At 42.1% G+C, this 15,615-nt stretch overlaps 6 protein-coding genes across 8 annotated transcripts; 3 read left to right on the top strand and 3 right to left on the bottom strand.

The window, feature by feature from the left end:
• Positions 1-95: 95 nt before the first annotated feature.
• On the bottom strand, positions 96-1,799 carry LOC124205043 (tetraspanin-2A-like). The gene is made up of 5 exons (XM_046602336.1): positions 1,579-1,799; positions 1,315-1,512; positions 704-883; positions 441-626; positions 96-378 (listed from the first exon to the last, which is right to left on the bottom strand). The coding sequence occupies exons 1-5, from the start codon at positions 1,663-1,665 to the stop codon at positions 268-270; spliced, it is 762 nt and encodes a 253-aa protein (XP_046458292.1). The 5' UTR covers positions 1,666-1,799; the 3' UTR covers positions 96-267.
• Positions 1,800-2,128: 329 nt separating this feature from the next.
• LOC124205044 (kunitz-type serine protease inhibitor TCI-like) lies at positions 2,129-3,016 on the bottom strand. Its single transcript, XM_046602338.1, has 3 exons — positions 2,710-3,016; positions 2,598-2,649; positions 2,129-2,537 (listed from the first exon to the last, which is right to left on the bottom strand). The coding sequence occupies exons 1-3, from the start codon at positions 2,728-2,730 to the stop codon at positions 2,209-2,211; spliced, it is 402 nt and encodes a 133-aa protein (XP_046458294.1). The 5' UTR covers positions 2,731-3,016; the 3' UTR covers positions 2,129-2,208.
• A 1,397-nt stretch (positions 3,017-4,413) lies between these two features.
• Positions 4,414-7,157, top strand: LOC124205039 (opioid-binding protein/cell adhesion molecule homolog). Of its 2 annotated transcripts, none has more exons than XM_046602331.1 (10): positions 4,414-4,737; positions 4,808-4,905; positions 5,233-5,415; positions 5,655-5,901; positions 5,965-6,093; positions 6,161-6,314; positions 6,372-6,535; positions 6,597-6,710; positions 6,772-6,861; positions 6,928-7,157. In XM_046602331.1, exons 1-10 carry the CDS (start codon positions 4,665-4,667, stop codon positions 7,128-7,130), a joined length of 1,455 nt encoding a protein of 484 aa, XP_046458287.1. In that variant the 5' UTR covers positions 4,414-4,664; the 3' UTR covers positions 7,131-7,157. The 2 variants fall into 2 exon arrangements, with proteins under 2 accessions (XP_046458287.1, XP_046458288.1); XM_046602332.1 differs by having other exon boundaries at positions 4,454-4,737; positions 6,384-6,535.
• Positions 7,158-8,660: 1,503 nt separating this feature from the next.
• Positions 8,661-12,865, bottom strand: LOC124205038 (eukaryotic translation initiation factor 4B-like). 2 transcript variants are annotated; one of them, XM_046602328.1, is made up of 11 exons: positions 12,610-12,865; positions 12,201-12,338; positions 11,958-12,127; positions 11,767-11,883; positions 11,466-11,706; positions 10,950-11,402; positions 10,598-10,883; positions 10,449-10,533; positions 9,723-10,210; positions 9,509-9,623; positions 8,661-9,438 (listed from the first exon to the last, which is right to left on the bottom strand). In XM_046602328.1, exons 1-11 carry the CDS (start codon positions 12,620-12,622, stop codon positions 9,355-9,357), a joined length of 2,190 nt encoding a protein of 729 aa, XP_046458284.1. In that variant the 5' UTR covers positions 12,623-12,865; the 3' UTR covers positions 8,661-9,354. The 2 variants fall into 2 exon arrangements, with proteins under 2 accessions (XP_046458284.1, XP_046458286.1); XM_046602330.1 differs by having other exon boundaries at positions 9,509-9,614; positions 12,610-12,751.
• Positions 12,866-12,972: 107 nt separating this feature from the next.
• LOC124205040 (V-type proton ATPase subunit F-like) lies at positions 12,973-13,858 on the top strand. Its single transcript, XM_046602333.1, has 5 exons — positions 12,973-13,133; positions 13,207-13,288; positions 13,359-13,441; positions 13,502-13,624; positions 13,685-13,858. The coding sequence occupies exons 1-5, from the start codon at positions 13,083-13,085 to the stop codon at positions 13,712-13,714; spliced, it is 369 nt and encodes a 122-aa protein (XP_046458289.1). The 5' UTR covers positions 12,973-13,082; the 3' UTR covers positions 13,715-13,858.
• A 635-nt stretch (positions 13,859-14,493) lies between these two features.
• Positions 14,494-15,615, top strand: LOC124203561 (beta-3 adrenergic receptor-like). Its single transcript, XM_046600233.1, has one exon. It carries the CDS (start codon positions 14,494-14,496, stop codon positions 15,613-15,615), a length of 1,122 nt encoding a protein of 373 aa, XP_046456189.1.

Below are 15,615 nucleotides of genomic sequence, written 5' to 3'. Positions count from 1 at the left end.
TCATTTCATAACAAGGAAACTGCGGTCAGATGGATAAATCTGACTGTTGACTGATTGTCGCACAGCAGCAGCAGCCGAAAAACCGTAAATTGAAATGACATTGACAACTCGTTTTTTATCATTTCCAACCAAATTGCTTCATGTTCAATTTGAAATTTTGACAATCGAGAAAAAGCAGAGTATAAGTAGAACAAAAATTCGTGATCGTACACACAGATTAAATATGAAATGAATGAATTAAATTTGATTGATGTCAGAAATTATGAATTATCGAGCCCTGACTGCCGTGTAACTGGCCGGTTTGCTGTGACTGCTCATCAATTTGTCTTCAATTTTGACGTTGCGGCGGAGAATCAGAGCGGCCACTATGGCGAAAATCTATCAAAATAGTATAACGTGAATTGATTTAACCGCTGATTTAATCAAACTGTGTAATAGACCTGTAGGACGACGAGAAGGAGGGCAAGGCCGCTCATCCAACCAATCAGAGGTTCGACATAATCGGCGAAAATGATGCCGCAACCGTAAACGTACATGTTGCCGGTGACTTGATTGCGACACTCGTACGGGATCTCCATGTTGTGATGGGCGTAGTCCTGCCACCCGCTACCTCCGCAACATCCCAACTATAATAAAGCCATTTTTAAAATGTCAGCTTTTAGATCGAATGAATTATATGTCAAATATAAGAAATATCCGGCACCTCTTCTTGCATAATTCGAACGATTCGAGCATATCGACTGTTGGTGTCGGACTCAAAGACGTAATAGGTGAATCTTTCCGTGACCCACGGAGTCAATTTGGATTTTTGGGTGCCGTGATTCAGCGAATAGGCCGCTCCGCCGAGTCCAATCGCGGCTGTTGCTCCCGTCGCCAACGAAAACTTGAAAAAGAAAAAGATTAAAAAATCAATAAAACAAATAAAATGAAATCTCGTCCAGTCGATCAAAAGTCCAAAATTTGAATATTTTTGATGTTTTATCTACTTCACGTACAGGCATTTTGGTTTTATTTGAATTGGGATTGCACAACATTATCTGCCGTCTTAAGTAACAAACGTTCAATGTTTTATCGATTTCGAGTGTCATTGTTGAAATTATATATGAACCCATTGAAAGACGAGCAACGAGTTCAAACGGTACTACACGTACGCTATTAGTTTTCTTATTGATCCTAGTATAGATAAAAGAACCTACACTGAAACTAATCCCGAAATTTAAAAATAAAAAGGACTCGGTCACATTATTAGTATATCAGGAGAGCCGGTCAATCGCAAAAACCCTGAGAGAACTGCAATGAATCGTAATAAAATACCAAACTAAGAAGGAATGGATTCTCGTAGACGGTGGCCCAGCAACCGAAGAAGGACAGGATGATGGTGAAGCAGGAAGAGGCCATCAGGATGTAGGGTCCAGTCCAGAAGAAATAGGCTTCCATTTCGATGATGTAATGTTTCAAATCCCATTCGGCGCGGATGTAAATGGCCATCGCCAGCACGACGATGCCCAGCACCTAATAATCAAGAAAATGTTTCATTTTATGCAAAATGAATTAAATTGATTTGATGCGATTATTTACCAGAGCGATGACATGGAAGACGAATAGAAAATACTTGGACGATGTCGTCCAACCGCTCCTCTTCACTTCGGTGCTCCTGTACGGCATTTTCCCGTGATAAGTCGAGTCAGATGAGGAACTAAAAGACGTTGGGTCCCGAACGACAATCGAATCTCAAATGAAGAAGCATCAACCGCTGGCCAGAGATCTTTGGCCCAGCACTTTAAGAGAGGATCAAATTACTGATACGGGGGAGGGGGGGTGCAACGTATACCTGTCTAATGTAGTCACCGTCACCCATCCCACAACCTAAATTTTATGATAACCAATCATCTGAGCGTGTGGTAATCACGTGTCAGCATTACAACCGACGACGCAAATGTCGGATAATCCACTTTACTTAATGTGTCCAAATTATATCCAATCAAATCCTAAAAAAGCTAGTAAAAACAAGAACACACTGTATATCTATCGGATCAAAATAGGTTAGGTCCAATAAAACCTGTGTATTAATGCCTCAATTTTCCCGCTGCAATCGAAAAATAGTCGCGACAAGAATTCTACTTTAGAATTGATTACCCAAAATGTTTATTCTCTCCGTCAGCAGCTATTATAATCCAGTTATAATCATTAAAAAGCTTAATTGGCCAATTAAAAATATCGGGTTAGTAGAAAGAAAAACGAATAAAGGCAATTGATAACGGCCAGGAGATACTGATGCGGATGGACGGATGGGCCGCTGGCGGAAGTTTGCGGAGCTGACGCATCCGCCTGTTTCCTCTGCGGAGCAACGGGAGAACGGCAAGTGGCTTGACATTCTTCTTCCGTTTCGAAAAGATTCTTGGTGCCGTTACATCCGCCGTAAATGTAAGAGGCGCAAGTCACTTCCGTTTCGTTGAACGTCCATTTCTTGATGTATCCTTTGCATTTCTTCTCGCCCGCCATCACCGGAGGCAGTGAACAATAATCCGGACGATTACCTGATCAAATCAAATTTAAACAAGTTTCAGTCGCCAATTTTTGAAATGGGTCGTCATCACCTTGGGTGATGGTTTCCTGGGCGACAACCAAGCAAGTAGACAATAGCAACACCTGTTGAATGCATATAATTAGTAAATGATATTATAAAAGGGCTAGTATACGAAATCTCACCAAACTCAAATTCAAAAACATGATTAAAAACTAAATAAGTTGCTGTGTATAGTTCCACTCTGTTCAACTTTTGGTAACCGAATGAATACGACGCTATACTGTGTCGCCAGTCAATAGCCAAACGGCTGCGATGATTCAGAGTAATGCTGGCCGTTCCAGTTAATAAAACGATGATCAACAGACATAGTTGTGAAAGTGTCATTACGGCGGAGATATATTATAGGCTAGAAACAGCAGTTGTCTAGGACATCTGTGTGTTTCATCCCTGGCAGCCACATGTTGTTGCACGAACGAAAATACGGTGACGCATATGCAAACGAGTCGGGGCAATGTCTCACCTGACTTAAATAACAATTCAACCGTGTGCCAAAATCAGATGAAACTTGCCATGAATTAACAGTCTTACTTGAATAACAAAAGATGATGTATAGTTAAAAATATAGTCGTTAAACTGCCAGCTGGTGATTTGAGTTCGTGATGGAATTATAGGATTTTTTTATGGCTGGGATATAAGAATGATCCTGATGATAATAAAAATCCTCCATCACTTGAGCCCAAGACACACTAGACATTGGAGATAAAACATGACTGAACCGGACTGAACTTATCGAAATTTTCCATTTTTATTCAAGGCGAAACTTTTTGGGAAGGGCACGCAAATTTGTTTTTAGAAAATGACGCAACCAATCACAAACGAGAAAACAAAAAGGGAAAATGGCCGACAGGCATTAAAATGAATTTGTTTTCCTTTTTTGTTTTGCACCCAATTGATCCTATCGACTTATTATCTCACTTTTCCCCTAAATCAAGAAAAGATTCAACTTTAATGAATTAAAACCAGAGAAACGGAATAAGAGACGAGACACGCGCCGGAAGGAAAAGAAGGCACAGGGTAACGAACTTTCCCGTTCGATGGATGGGGGGAGAAACGTCACAATAGGCGCAGCAGCAACGACAGCGCGGAAATGGGAATCCGCCCTTATAACTCGCCGTTGAAAAGTTTTAACACAGTCAGACAAGTTCAATTTCAGAGGATGACGATGTCAAACAGCAGCCGCATCCACCGGATGAAACAAACAAAAGAAAAAAAAGGTGAAAATTCAAACTTGGCGCCGGAATAAAACATCTTTTCCACGCGCCCGTCTAAATACATGTAGTTTGTTTTTTAATACTAAATAGACGAATCCGATTTCCGATGGCATTTGTGTGGATGTAAAGGTCGTTGCGTGGGCCGGATCCACCGCACTGTTGCCTCGACTGTTGCATTTCGGTATGACACAGTATAAAGGGAGGAGGTGCTCTCAATTGCATGACGTGCGCTGCGACTATACGTGATGATAGACGAGGGTTGTTGTTTGTATTGTCAATAATATGATAGGCCGTGAACACAACAAAACATTCGGGTCAACCGGATGTGATGGGGAAATTCTATCCGGATAATGAACGATATTTACGACACGCACGATTGTAACTGCCTACATGTTAACAACCTGTCCACACAAATGATTAAATTGTCGACCTTTAATACATTTTTTGGTAGGCCGTTATTACGTCACACCGAGAATAACATTTGTAATCATTTATAAATCAAAAATCAATCAAATTGATCACGTGATGAATTATTACCAAGAATATCAACCGATTTGAATGACATGGCAAGTTGCCCTTTTAAAAGATGCTCAAGGCCCTTTCGAAAGTTGAGACTCTAGAAATTGCTGTGTGGTTGATGGCCGCCCGACAGTTGAAATTCAGTCGGCCGTCGATCCGGTCGCACCCCAACCCCACCAACCCCAAAAGTTCCATAAATTACACAACGTGAGTGTATAGTAAAAGTGAGTTGGGAATAACATCCTGAAAAAGAAATAACTTGTTAGGATGACAAAGTCGGCGTAAAAGTGACGTGACATTTGCGTGTGATGTGGGCAGCATTTTAGCAACAGGTGAAATTGATCACGATGAAGTACTACATTCACCACCTTGTTCAGTCAATCACAATCTTCGTTTTAGTGGTCAATAATAAAGCATCAGGTAGTACAGGCTGCCAGACTGTTATGGCTTTTAATTGCGCTAAATTAAATACGTTTCCTCCGCACGGCAGGTGAGCCGCAGTTCGCGGAATTGATCCGCAACGTCACCGTGACGCTGGGCCGTGAGGTTGTCTTATCTTGCGTCGTCGATAACTTGGCGGAATACAAAGTAAGAAAATGTCAATCGATCGTGACGAGACGTACGAAATTATTCAACTTTTCCCCCGTGAAATTTAAATTTTGTGTTTCCGTAAAATTGATCATTCCGCTGGTTGGGCTCAAAGAAAATTTATATTGATTGATTTGGATATTCCGGGCTGTCGTCTTTCGCTTTCAAATGTTTTAATATCTTTTGAAATGTCAAGAGACTTTACGAACGACTGCTCTCTTATTATGCGAAATATGGCAACTGTTCAAAAGCTCAGCTGTCATCATCTGTCAGCTGACAGATCAAAGTTGAAAATTAATTTTTAGAAAAATAACCAAATCAAAACAGGTGGGCTGGCTGAGGGCTGAAGATGAAACGATTTTGAGTCTCCACCGTCGTGTCGTGACTCACAACCCACGCGTTGCTGTGACGACACGCGTCTCTGTCGGCTCATCCCACCAATCACGAACGTGGAACGTCTTGCACATTCGAAAAGTCAAGGAATCTGATGAAGGATGCTACGTGTGTCAGGTATACTGCATTTCATCCATGACTTTGACACTTTGTTTCCTTTCGTCTGTGCACAAAGCAATTTTTTAATGCAAATGTCAACAAGACCTTTCCCTACCTATTCCCCGTTGTCATGCATGATATTTGTTGATGATATCTGTTCAGTCCACGCAGACATTAACAAAACAAATGAAGCATTGTTGTCCATTCAACAAATCGCTGCTGAATGTTTAATCAATTTGATTTCCCATGCAATATAGATCAATACCTTCGTGATGATGAAACAAGTGGGTTGCATCCAAGTCCAAGTGCCTCCAAACATCGTTGATGAAAGTACGAGCGACGTATCGGTCAATGAATTTGATAACGTGACACTCGTATGCAAAGCCACGGGGAAACCCTCTCCCAGGATCGTCTGGCGTCGTGAGGATGGACATAATATCAACCCCCAATGGAATGCAACTAGTTTCATCTCTAGTTATTGGCATCGTGGGAGAGTTAATAAAGGTATTAAAATGTTATGTTATCCTTTTGACATTGATCCAGATTGACAATGGGTTGTTTATACAGTGGACGATGAAAGAGGAGAGAAACTGCGACTTTACGGAGTGACCCGCCGAATGATGGACGTTTATTTGTGCATTGCATCCAACGACGTTCCACCAATCGTCAGCAAACGGGTCGTCCTCAAAGTCAATTGTAAGGATATATGGCCCATATTATATCACTTTCGGAGATAAATATCTGATAATTTTATTTCGTTAAGTTGCCCCACTAGTGACGACCACAACCAATAAAATTGCAGACGGAGTGCTGGGCATCGAAATCCGTCTGACTTGCCAAATAGAGTCCCATCCGCCCAGTCTCAATCAATGGATGAAACGGGACCGCAATAATTCAATCACGGCCATCTTACCCAGGTAGAATTTCACGTTCTCTTGTTGGTATATGTTACTTAAAAAAGATTTGAATTATAGCACGAAATACAGTGTTAAAGATGTCAGACTAAATAGTCCCAGCAACTACAAGACAAACACTACGCTGACGATCCACGACATCCAACCGGAAGATATCAGGAATTCCTACATTTGCGTTGCCGTTAATTTCCTGGGTCAAGCGGAAGCCTCGATTCCATTCTATGGTTCAATTGCATATTATTTCATTTAATCTAATTCACCTGATAATTTAAAACTATGATACAGGAAATATAGAAGAAACAACAATAATCCAAACGCCGGATGTTATCCACCCAACTGTCAGCATCCCACATTCTAGCAGCAATATGATCAACAAAGATGAAGTTGTCTTTCGGGCTGGTAATTAACTTAACATTAACTTTCCGTTTGTCACAACTCACAACTAAATATTTTATTATAGGTAATGAGTCGATTTTAAATGGACATAGCAAGAGCAGCATCCATAGCGCCAATAAAAAGAATCAAAAGCATCACCACAAAGAACCTCAAAGTACTATAAAAATGAACTAATCATCAGCTGTAATTAATAATTGATATTGAATTTTAACATTTTTAGTAGAGGACAGTTCACGGCCACTTGACCAGCAACTCAAACAAGAGACGATACCAAAGTCTACCGAGTATGAAATCAACACCAATCAGCAAATATTTTCAAGTGCAAGTGCTGCCGGTTCAATTCCTGTTTTCTCTTTTTTAATAATTATTTTAACTTATTCCATTCATTTTTACGTGTTTATATGCTCTGTAGAGAGAACTTAACGTCTATAAAGTGTTTCAACAACTCAAGTCTTAATTGTTGGAATTATTTTAACGGCCCAATTCAATGCCTTGACTTTATTCAATCTCTGCCCATAATTATTGAATTACATCAACCCCCTCGATCCCTATCCAAAAATATTCCATTCAACTGGTATATTTCACCGGTACTGATTTAGCACAGCGGCCATGGAACATTAGCAGCGATCTGAGGATTTCCAGACAACTTCCGTAAAGTGGCCTGAAACCCCACGAAACAAATGTATAGATGGATTAATATTCTAAAAAGATACTGCTGCAACTGGACCTGTCTGCACGGTGAAACCCGGAGCATTGAAGTCGTAATCTTTAATTTCTTCGTAGAAGGCATCCACCGGATTTCTGCCAATCACTTCAGTTCCCCAGCTGGCATAAAGGTCTTGGTAAAGGTTTTCACCATAGCCCTGGTTTCCGCTATGGAATAAACTATTTTGAGCTGCCATCGTTTTCGCCCAATTTTCGGCTTCAGCAATCTCCTATATTTTTTGAAATAAAATGAATCCGTTAGATACGTCATCAGGTGTAATGGGACGCAAATTTACAGTCGGATCGAGAAACAAAAGGCGGAACTCCGTGCTTCCTGCGATAGTCATTATGAGCTTTCAGACATTCCTGACTGAAAGCGTTGAATGCGCGATCCTCTAAATCATTGCCCGTCACTCCTTCGTCTCCAGCTACAAAGTTGAATGATTAAGTCGCACCTTTAGTGAAAACTAAATTGAACTTACAGCGGATTTCTAGTCCGGATTCGTCAAGTTGACTAGCTGAACCATCATCGGCTTTCACCCAGCAAAGAGCGCAGGCCAAGACGACAAAGAAAAGACTTTGAAAATGCATTTCCACTGCGAAAATATTGAATTCGTTTACATCTTATTCACCAAAATATGTGTAAAATACTTTACTTACCTCTGGAACGATCGAATACAGGTGCAAGAGGATGTGAGAATCATGTTCAAAATCCCAGTGATTTTATAGCTCTAGAATGTTGACTCGGACTAAGCCCCCGCAATTCCTGAAACATTTGCGGAAACATATGCGACTGTACCAACATCAACTGCAATTAATAATAATCAAAAAAAATTATGGGAACTCACCTGTCAGTTCGACGAGCGCTTTCGAATCCCATCCGGAAGCAGCCACAGCTGCACGATTAACCGCCAACACCGACATGCCCACCTAATTACACAAATCGCACGCAGTGGCAACATATTTTGCTGCACCTGCATGCTACACTGTACCCTCTCGTTAGTATCTGACTATCTGGTAAAGTAAGTGCAAACAATTATCAATTTAATCATCGTATTAATTTTTGAAAACTTCAAAAAATGAAACAAATTACCACAATTGAAGTATATCATCAGCCGCCCATCTCCGTCAACCTGTTTGAATAAAAATTGGCGTTGGAAAAGTCTAAGAATGATTCATTCAAAATGTTAACAATTCGAATGTCACTTTCTCAACTAAAATAAGCAAAACAATTAAAAAGGTCAATCATATCATTCGAATGGCTGGTGTTTTGTATTTTATCTCGAAACACGTCGTCAACAGTAGTTCGTATCTTTTTTTTTCTTGTTTGTTTCTTTTTTTTTCACACTGAACAAAAAAAATTTTCTCCTTTTTTTTAGTGTCTTCTTCATTCGCTTCATTTTTTAGAAAACATACAAACAAACAACTCAACTCACCGTTTTCCACACGACCCTTTTTCTCTTTTTTTTTCGAGCAAAATGTCAACAACACACAAAAAGGAAAAGAAAAAAAATATAGAAATTCCTCCTCTCCCCCCTTACGAAAAAATTGATTTGCATGATCTACTTCTGTTTCTCTCTTTGTAACTCGCCAATAGCCTTTTCTGCTCCATCCAGTGAAAATATAAAAAAGATTCCATTTTGTTTCATCAAAAAATTTGTTACTTCCCCATTTCCTTCCTACCAAATGGAAAGCGCACACGAAAAATTGTGTTCCAAGAAAATAATGAAGAAATCGACCTGCATGTGAGTGACGGAAGAGAGAAAAGTCTTGTCTGAGAGAATAGAGGGGGAGTGGGGGGATGTGGTGGCTGGGGGATGTTGGGGGAGATTTTAAGAAGAATTACAAAAATAGTGTTAAAAATTGCGTCGGTATTTCTAGTTGTGTCGCGTTGTTGTTGTTGTTGTAGTCATTCAAATCGGTTTCCTTGCATCATCTCCCTTTACTGTTCATCTCGGCTGTCTGATTCGTCGGCACCTTCATCCTCGGCCAGTAGGAAGGCAAACTTGTTGCTATTCTCAAATACCTTGAAGGAAACAAATTGCTCAGGTTAACAAAAAGTCAAACAGTTAAGAGACAAAGACGAGAAAACTTACGGGCGCTTTGGGCTCTTCCAATCTTCGAACTCGTGTCGCTTCATCCGCGCTGGATGCAGAAGAAGCAGGCGCCGCTGGACGTCTGTCTCCGTTGTGATCGTCACGACTGCGCGTCCTTCAATCGAAACGAATAAAAACAAACAAACAAGACCAAACGCACAAAACAGTCAGTCATTGAAGAATAATTAAAATCATAACTCGTATGTTACAAGACCTTTCATTGCTGGGTCCAGTTCCACGAGAGGGAGCGCGGTAAATTCCAGCTCCTCCGCCACCACCTCCGCCACGAGATAATCCATTCTCTTTGCGGGAATCATCGCCTCGAGGTGGACGATAGTCGCCATCTCTGGCGGGAGCAGGTCCTCGGTAATCGCGATCTCCGTCACGACGATCTCCATCACGACGATCACCATCGCGACGATCACCGTCACGACGGTCTCCTTCACGGCGATCTCCGTCACGACGATCAGCTCCACCACTGGGTCGGGGAGGACGATATTCATTTCCTCCGCCGCTGCTCCCCCTACCACCCACTGGCGGACGGTATTCGTTGGGATTGGCGGTCGACCTTTGAGGCGGCCGATAGTCTCCATCTTTGGGCGCCTGTCGTGAATCTCCAGAGTAGCCAGGACCATCACGTGCTGGACGCCGATTGTCTTGATCGTCATTACGATAGTCTCGTCGATCGTCCGTCTTCTCTCCCTGTGAAATTTTACAAAAACATTAAAAAAAAATTAAAATTTGATCAAAAAATTGTTTGAGCAGATACGACCCCGACAGTAATTTAAATTCAACTAGTCTGGGTGTCTGTCCCTCAACTCTTTAATGTTAAGCACCATGCAACGACTCAATACATGCAAAGGGAATTCATGCAAGCCAATTCATTTATAGGTGCTAATTTCAAAACTAAAAGCCAAAGCGAAATTCAATTCAATCTCACCTCGCTAGAGCGCCCGCGCCCTCCGCTGGGACGTTCAGAGGAACGGCCACCACTGCCATGGGAATTATCGCGTTGATTTCTATCACTGAAATTTAAAAAACAAACAAATTAAGTTTCGAGAATCAAATAAAACATTTGAATGAGCTTACTCTTGGCGATCAGTTTCACGTCCACGGAGAGGCGGTTCCCGCTCCTTCATCTGTTTCTCCTTGAGCCGTTCTTCAATGGCGCGTTCACGTGCCGCAGTATCCACCGGCCTGGCTGCACCGAAAATGGATGCAGAGCTGGGTGGAGCCGCTGGAGCTGGGGCAGCAGCAGCAGCTGGCCGTTCAGTTATGGGAGCAACAGCAGCAGTTGGTTCATCGGCAACGGAACCCTCTTCAATTGGGACAGATCGGGGTTTCAGAGATAACTTTGGTCTTTCCTTGGTCGGTTCTAAATAATCAAAATGAAAAATCTTATTAACAATCCAATGCAAAAAGGGAGAACGTGTCAACTTACCTCCAGCAGCGCTTGGGCGTTCACTTCGCTGCATTTCGTCACGGTTGAACGACGAGGGACCATCTCGCTCACGTCCAAAAGAGGAGGGACCGTCCCGGTCACGTCCAAACGACGAGCCGCCTTCTCTGTCTCGACCGAACGAAGAAGGACCGTCACGTCCGCGACTGAATGAAGACGGACCGTCTCTATCACGTCCACCAAAAGATGAGCCACCTTCTCTATCTCGTCCTCCAAACGACGACGAGCCTTCTCGGTCACGTCCACCAAAAGATGAAGGACCATCGCGATCGCGACCACCAAAACCTGAGCTTGGAGGACCGTCTCGGCCGCCACCGAACGAACTAGAAGGACCGTCTCTCCTGGGACCAAATGAACTTCTCTCAGACGAAAGAGCTGAGCCGGGTGGGCGATCCCTTGGATTGAATGAAGCAGAGTACCGTTCGCCAGCAGGTTCTAATTTCAAACAGAATAGTTAAAGACATTGCTGGGAAATCAAATTTGTTGAATCAAATTTACCTCGTTCCATCCTGTCTCCTCCTCTGTCACCACCCCTGAATCCACCACCACCACCGCGATCCTGGCCTGGAGGAGGTCCCTCCCTTGGTGCATTACGCCAATCGGAAGGGGTACGATCTTCCCTTTCCTCGTCATTGCGAGTAGGACGGCCACGACCTCGCCCCATACCGCCAGCGCCCTGTTCTTGATCACCATCTGCGCCGCTAGCAATGTCCACTCGGATTTTGCGGTTCTTAATCATCTGCAAAACAAGGACAAATGGAAACACTACAAGGTCAAATAGAAAAATTTGCAAAATTACCAATTCGTTCATCGTAAGGGCGTCAACTAAATCTTGCCTAGTTTCAAATTCAGCATAACCAAAGCCTCTCAGTCTGCCACCATCACCACCTTCTCTTGGCAGACGGACAGATTTAACCTAGGTAACCAGAAAAAAAGAGTATGAAATATCAGTAGAGAAAAAGTTGCTGTTGTGAAAGCGCAATTTCTTACCGAAAGCCCATGGAAGAACTTGGATACATCCTCTACTTCAATATCATAAGGTAGATTGGCTATATAAGCTGTGTAAGGTGCATTGTTGGGTATCCTAGATTCATCAATGTCTGATCCCCTGGCTGCCCGTGGTGCTGTGGGCAACAACAGCTTCTCCTTGTAAATCGCCTCTACAAATAAAACAAAAAATTACATTGTTGATACTCAATATGTCAGCGTATTAAAACAAAATATTTGACTTGCCATCTTCCATTTCATCAGCCCAACTGGTTTTGGAGGGTGCCATGACGACAGCTTCTCCAGACCTGGAACCTCCATGGTCGTCAGAGAGGAACTCATTCAATGACAGGACCTTTCCTTTGGATTTCTTCCCTTTTTTGGCTGAAATTCAACAGTTAAAAATTCACATCATTATTCAAGGCACCATTTTTAATAATCTATACACGACAAATCAGAAGCGAACAAGTGCCACATGTGAATTTAACCGGAAAGATTTCTAACGTCACTTTATCCGATTGTTACCACAAAAATAAAAATTACTCCACGACGTAGACGAAATTATGGAAAACAATTATTCGACATCACCGGTCTCTTTATCGAGCTTAAAACAGTAAATATCAAGAAAATGCCACGAGGAGAAATTTTTCCTTACCGGAAGCAGCCATGATTTTTTCTGAATGCACTCGTCAGTGCGCGGACTACTAGAGCTAGAGGACGGGACTCGTTGGACAATTCTTATGTTTGTCACGTAATTTTTTTTACACAATTAAATCATAGAAGTTTAAAAATCCTGTTTCAATTTTGATTTAGTTTCAGTATCTAAAATGAGCAGTTTACGAAATATTTGTTATTTAATATTGGTTGCCGAACCCAAGCCAACAAGTTTTCTGCCTCGAATATCTAGTTGCCGAAACGAATGTAAATGTAGTTGCCACCAATCTACACGAGGTGGCGTTGGATGGCTTCTTCTGCTGCTATCGATTAATAAAATGAATCGATTCACGATTGAAAGTCGGTGTGTTTTTTTTTCACGAGTCATGTGACAGTTCCCTTTTGACTAGAAACTAGAAAGAGAAGTCTTAGCTCAATTCACTTTAGTTCTCTTTCAATTTACTATACACAAAAATGGCCATTGCTGCAGCGAAAGGAAGGCTTATAGCCGTCATCGGTGATGAGGTAAATATATTAAAAATGATTTTATCGAACTTCATTTGGTTTCCAAATTTTAAAAAACAATGATTAATTGCAGGACACTTGTGTTGGATTCCTTTTGGGTGGCATTGGAGAGATGAACAAAAACAGGCAGCCCAACTTTATGGTCGTAGACAAGAGTACGAAACAACTTGAGATTTTGAGGTGGGAGAATGAAGTAAAATTTTCTCCTTGTTATGCTTCATACAGATACGAGCATCAGCGAAGTGGAGGACTGCTTCAAGCGCTTCCTCAAGAGAGATGACATTGACATCATTCTCATCAACCAGAATGTGAGTTTGAATGGAATGAATTGATTACGTGTTTGCTCACTTCCTCGCTTAATCATTCAGGTAGCAGAGATGATCAGGCACGTGATTGACAACCACAATGAACCAATTCCAGCAGTGCTCGAAATTCCTTCCAAAGATCATCCTTACGACGCGTCAAAAGATTCCATTCTCCGTCGTGCCAAGGTGTGTTTTTATTTTTAATTCAATAATCACTGATCAAATCATTTCTTTTCGTTTTTCTAGGGAATGTTTAGCGCCGAAGACACCAAGTAATAAAAGTCCTACTGCCATCGGCGCGTAGAATATATTCCCCAATTAGTTTTTGTTTGTTGTTGGGTGTTTTTCTTTCTTTTTCCTTGATGCATTCCTGTCCAGTCTTCATTGTTAATTGAACCTTAAATAGAGCAATCAACAGTCTTTTATGTACACAACTTTCCGCTCCGGCAATCGATTGAAATTATCGACCCCCTCGTTTCCCCAAAAAGAAAGTTTAGCCAATTAGGAGATTCACGTCAGAAAAGATGGGGCCAACTTGGGAGATCTTTTATCAATCAGCGCTTCTTTGTTGGGAGGAAAAGTAAGTATAGTACGTAATTGGATTTTTTAGCCTGTTGAATATTTTCTTTAAAAAAACCCAAATTTGTGCAAGGAAAAAGATTTTGAAGGAAGTTTAGTTGCTATGACACCTGCCAACGTGATCATCAAGCGTGATAAGATGTAACCAATTCCTGTCGAAGTTAAGACGGAATCATAAATTATTTTCATCTTTTTCCACTTGATTAGATAGAATCCTCCGGAGGCCAGACTAAAATTCTTGAGAAGGATCACAAAGGCAAGCGAATCCTCAATCCAATTGTGTCCAAGATTAGATTGAGGGTTATTTATCAGTGCGAAAATTTCCAGAGAGTGGTTCTGAATTATTGTGTAAGACTGGCGTCTGCGCACTCGGTATTCACAATTCCTTCCTTGGGTGAGAAAAATGCCTGGGCCAAGTTGAACAAGGATCAGTAGGAGGTCGACCCTTGAAGACAAATATTTTAGCTTGTATAGATATGTCGGAGCATCATCAACAGCTCGTAATTTCAAATGCCTCGGTGGACATTTTGAAAAACTGTGACGGGATCCCACCGACTACGTTAAAAAACGACTTGTTCAGTCAGTTCCAAATTGAGCATCCGCTGTACAATTCCCAAGTGATGTTCATCTTCCGCGTGTTAGCCATCACCACCGGAGTGCCCATCCACTTGTTGGTGGTTTTTGTCATTCTGAGAACTCGCCAACTGTACAATCCGCGCAACGCCTTTTGGCTGGGCAACATTGCCTGTCATTTCGCCACTCTGGTGATGGGCGCCTTCGAATATTGGACCATTGTAGTCCCATCCGTCGGTGAAACAAACGAAACTGTCTGTCAGATTTACAGTCTCCTAGTCGGTTATCCCTACACAAGTCTATTGGTGAGTTTGTTATTGGCCACTGCCGACCGCTGGTTCGCCATTAGCAACCCGATCAAACACCGCAAATTCGTGACAGTGGCCGGAGTGGCCGGATGCCTGGTCGTTTCGTGGCTCCTGGTTTTCTTCATTTTAACGAGTCCTTACTGGACGGGTAGGGCCCAACTGTTACCGTGCTCAGTCAATCCGGACGTTATGAAATGGATAACGTTGTCTCATTTCGTGACGGTGACTTTCATCATCATCGCTCAAGTCAAGGTGTACATCCGCACTCGCCAATACCTGAGATTCAAAGCTCATCGACCGGTAGATGTTCATCAGCCCCTGGACTACCTGGTGTCGTCCAATTCCTCTTCGGCCAGACCGGACGAATATTTCGTGCATTTACCTGATAAAACCATTTGTCGTTTGGAATTGGAAGCCTCGGTGACTTTGTTTTGCGGAGTGGCTTCACTTATCGTCTGCGCATTGCCTTTGGCTTTTGTTTTCCTGGCTCTAATTATCTGCAAAATTGGACTCGACTCGTTTCAATGTGATGTAGCCATGGTTTTGGCTTTGATTCCCTACGCCAGGGAAATGCTCCTACTCCATTCCGTCATCAGTCCACTTTTGTATGTTCTAAGAAGTCGTGAATTTTCCAAGGCATTGCGCCGGACTGTACCTCGGTGTTCTATTATTCAACAGCGACGATGTCCAAGTCCTGTTGAACTTCAGAATTTTTGA

The sequence above is a fragment of the Daphnia pulex genome, chromosome 10 (genome assembly GCF_021134715.1).
Source record: "Daphnia pulex isolate KAP4 chromosome 10, ASM2113471v1".
In the NCBI taxonomy this organism is placed as follows: Eukaryota; Metazoa; Arthropoda; class Branchiopoda; order Diplostraca; family Daphniidae; genus Daphnia; species Daphnia pulex.
This window is presented reverse-complemented; position numbering and strand designations above follow the sequence as displayed.

Coding starts and splice junctions, on each gene's coding strand:
- LOC124205043 (XM_046602336.1), bottom strand. CDS start 1,665: ATGCCGTACAGGAGCACCGAAGTGAAGAGGAGCGGTTGGACGACATCG. Junction 1,513..1,578: donor TCTTCCATGTCATCGCTCTG/GTAAATAATCGC, acceptor CTTGATTATTAG/GTGCTGGGCATCGTCGTGCT. Junction 379..440: donor TCCTTCTCGTCGTCCTACAG/GTCTATTACACA, acceptor CTATTTTGATAG/ATTTTCGCCATAGTGGCCGC.
- LOC124205039 (XM_046602331.1), top strand. CDS start 4,665: ATGAAGTACTACATTCACCACCTTGTTCAGTCAATCACAATCTTCGTT. Junction 6,094..6,160: donor GGTCGTCCTCAAAGTCAATT/GTAAGGATATAT, acceptor TATTTCGTTAAG/TTGCCCCACTAGTGACGACC. Junction 6,711..6,771: donor TGAAGTTGTCTTTCGGGCTG/GTAATTAACTTA, acceptor ATTTTATTATAG/GTAATGAGTCGATTTTAAAT.
- LOC124205040 (XM_046602333.1), top strand. CDS start 13,083: ATGGCCATTGCTGCAGCGAAAGGAAGGCTTATAGCCGTCATCGGTGAT. Junction 13,442..13,501: donor TCATTCTCATCAACCAGAAT/GTGAGTTTGAAT, acceptor TTAATCATTCAG/GTAGCAGAGATGATCAGGCA. Junction 13,625..13,684: donor CCATTCTCCGTCGTGCCAAG/GTGTGTTTTTAT, acceptor TCGTTTTTCTAG/GGAATGTTTAGCGCCGAAGA.
- LOC124205044 (XM_046602338.1), bottom strand. CDS start 2,730: ATGTTTTTGAATTTGAGTTTG. Junction 2,650..2,709: donor TGTTTTTGAATTTGAGTTTG/GTGAGATTTCGT, acceptor TGCATTCAACAG/GTGTTGCTATTGTCTACTTG. Junction 2,538..2,597: donor CCAGGAAACCATCACCCAAG/GTGATGACGACC, acceptor TGATTTGATCAG/GTAATCGTCCGGATTATTGT.
- LOC124205038 (XM_046602328.1), bottom strand. Junction 11,707..11,766: donor CCCTTACGATGAACGAATTG/GTAATTTTGCAA, acceptor CTTGTTTTGCAG/ATGATTAAGAACCGCAAAAT. Junction 10,884..10,949: donor ACGCCCAAGCGCTGCTGGAG/GTAAGTTGACAC, acceptor TTGATTATTTAG/AACCGACCAAGGAAAGACCA.
- LOC124203561 (XM_046600233.1), top strand. CDS start 14,494: ATGTCGGAGCATCATCAACAGCTCGTAATTTCAAATGCCTCGGTGGAC.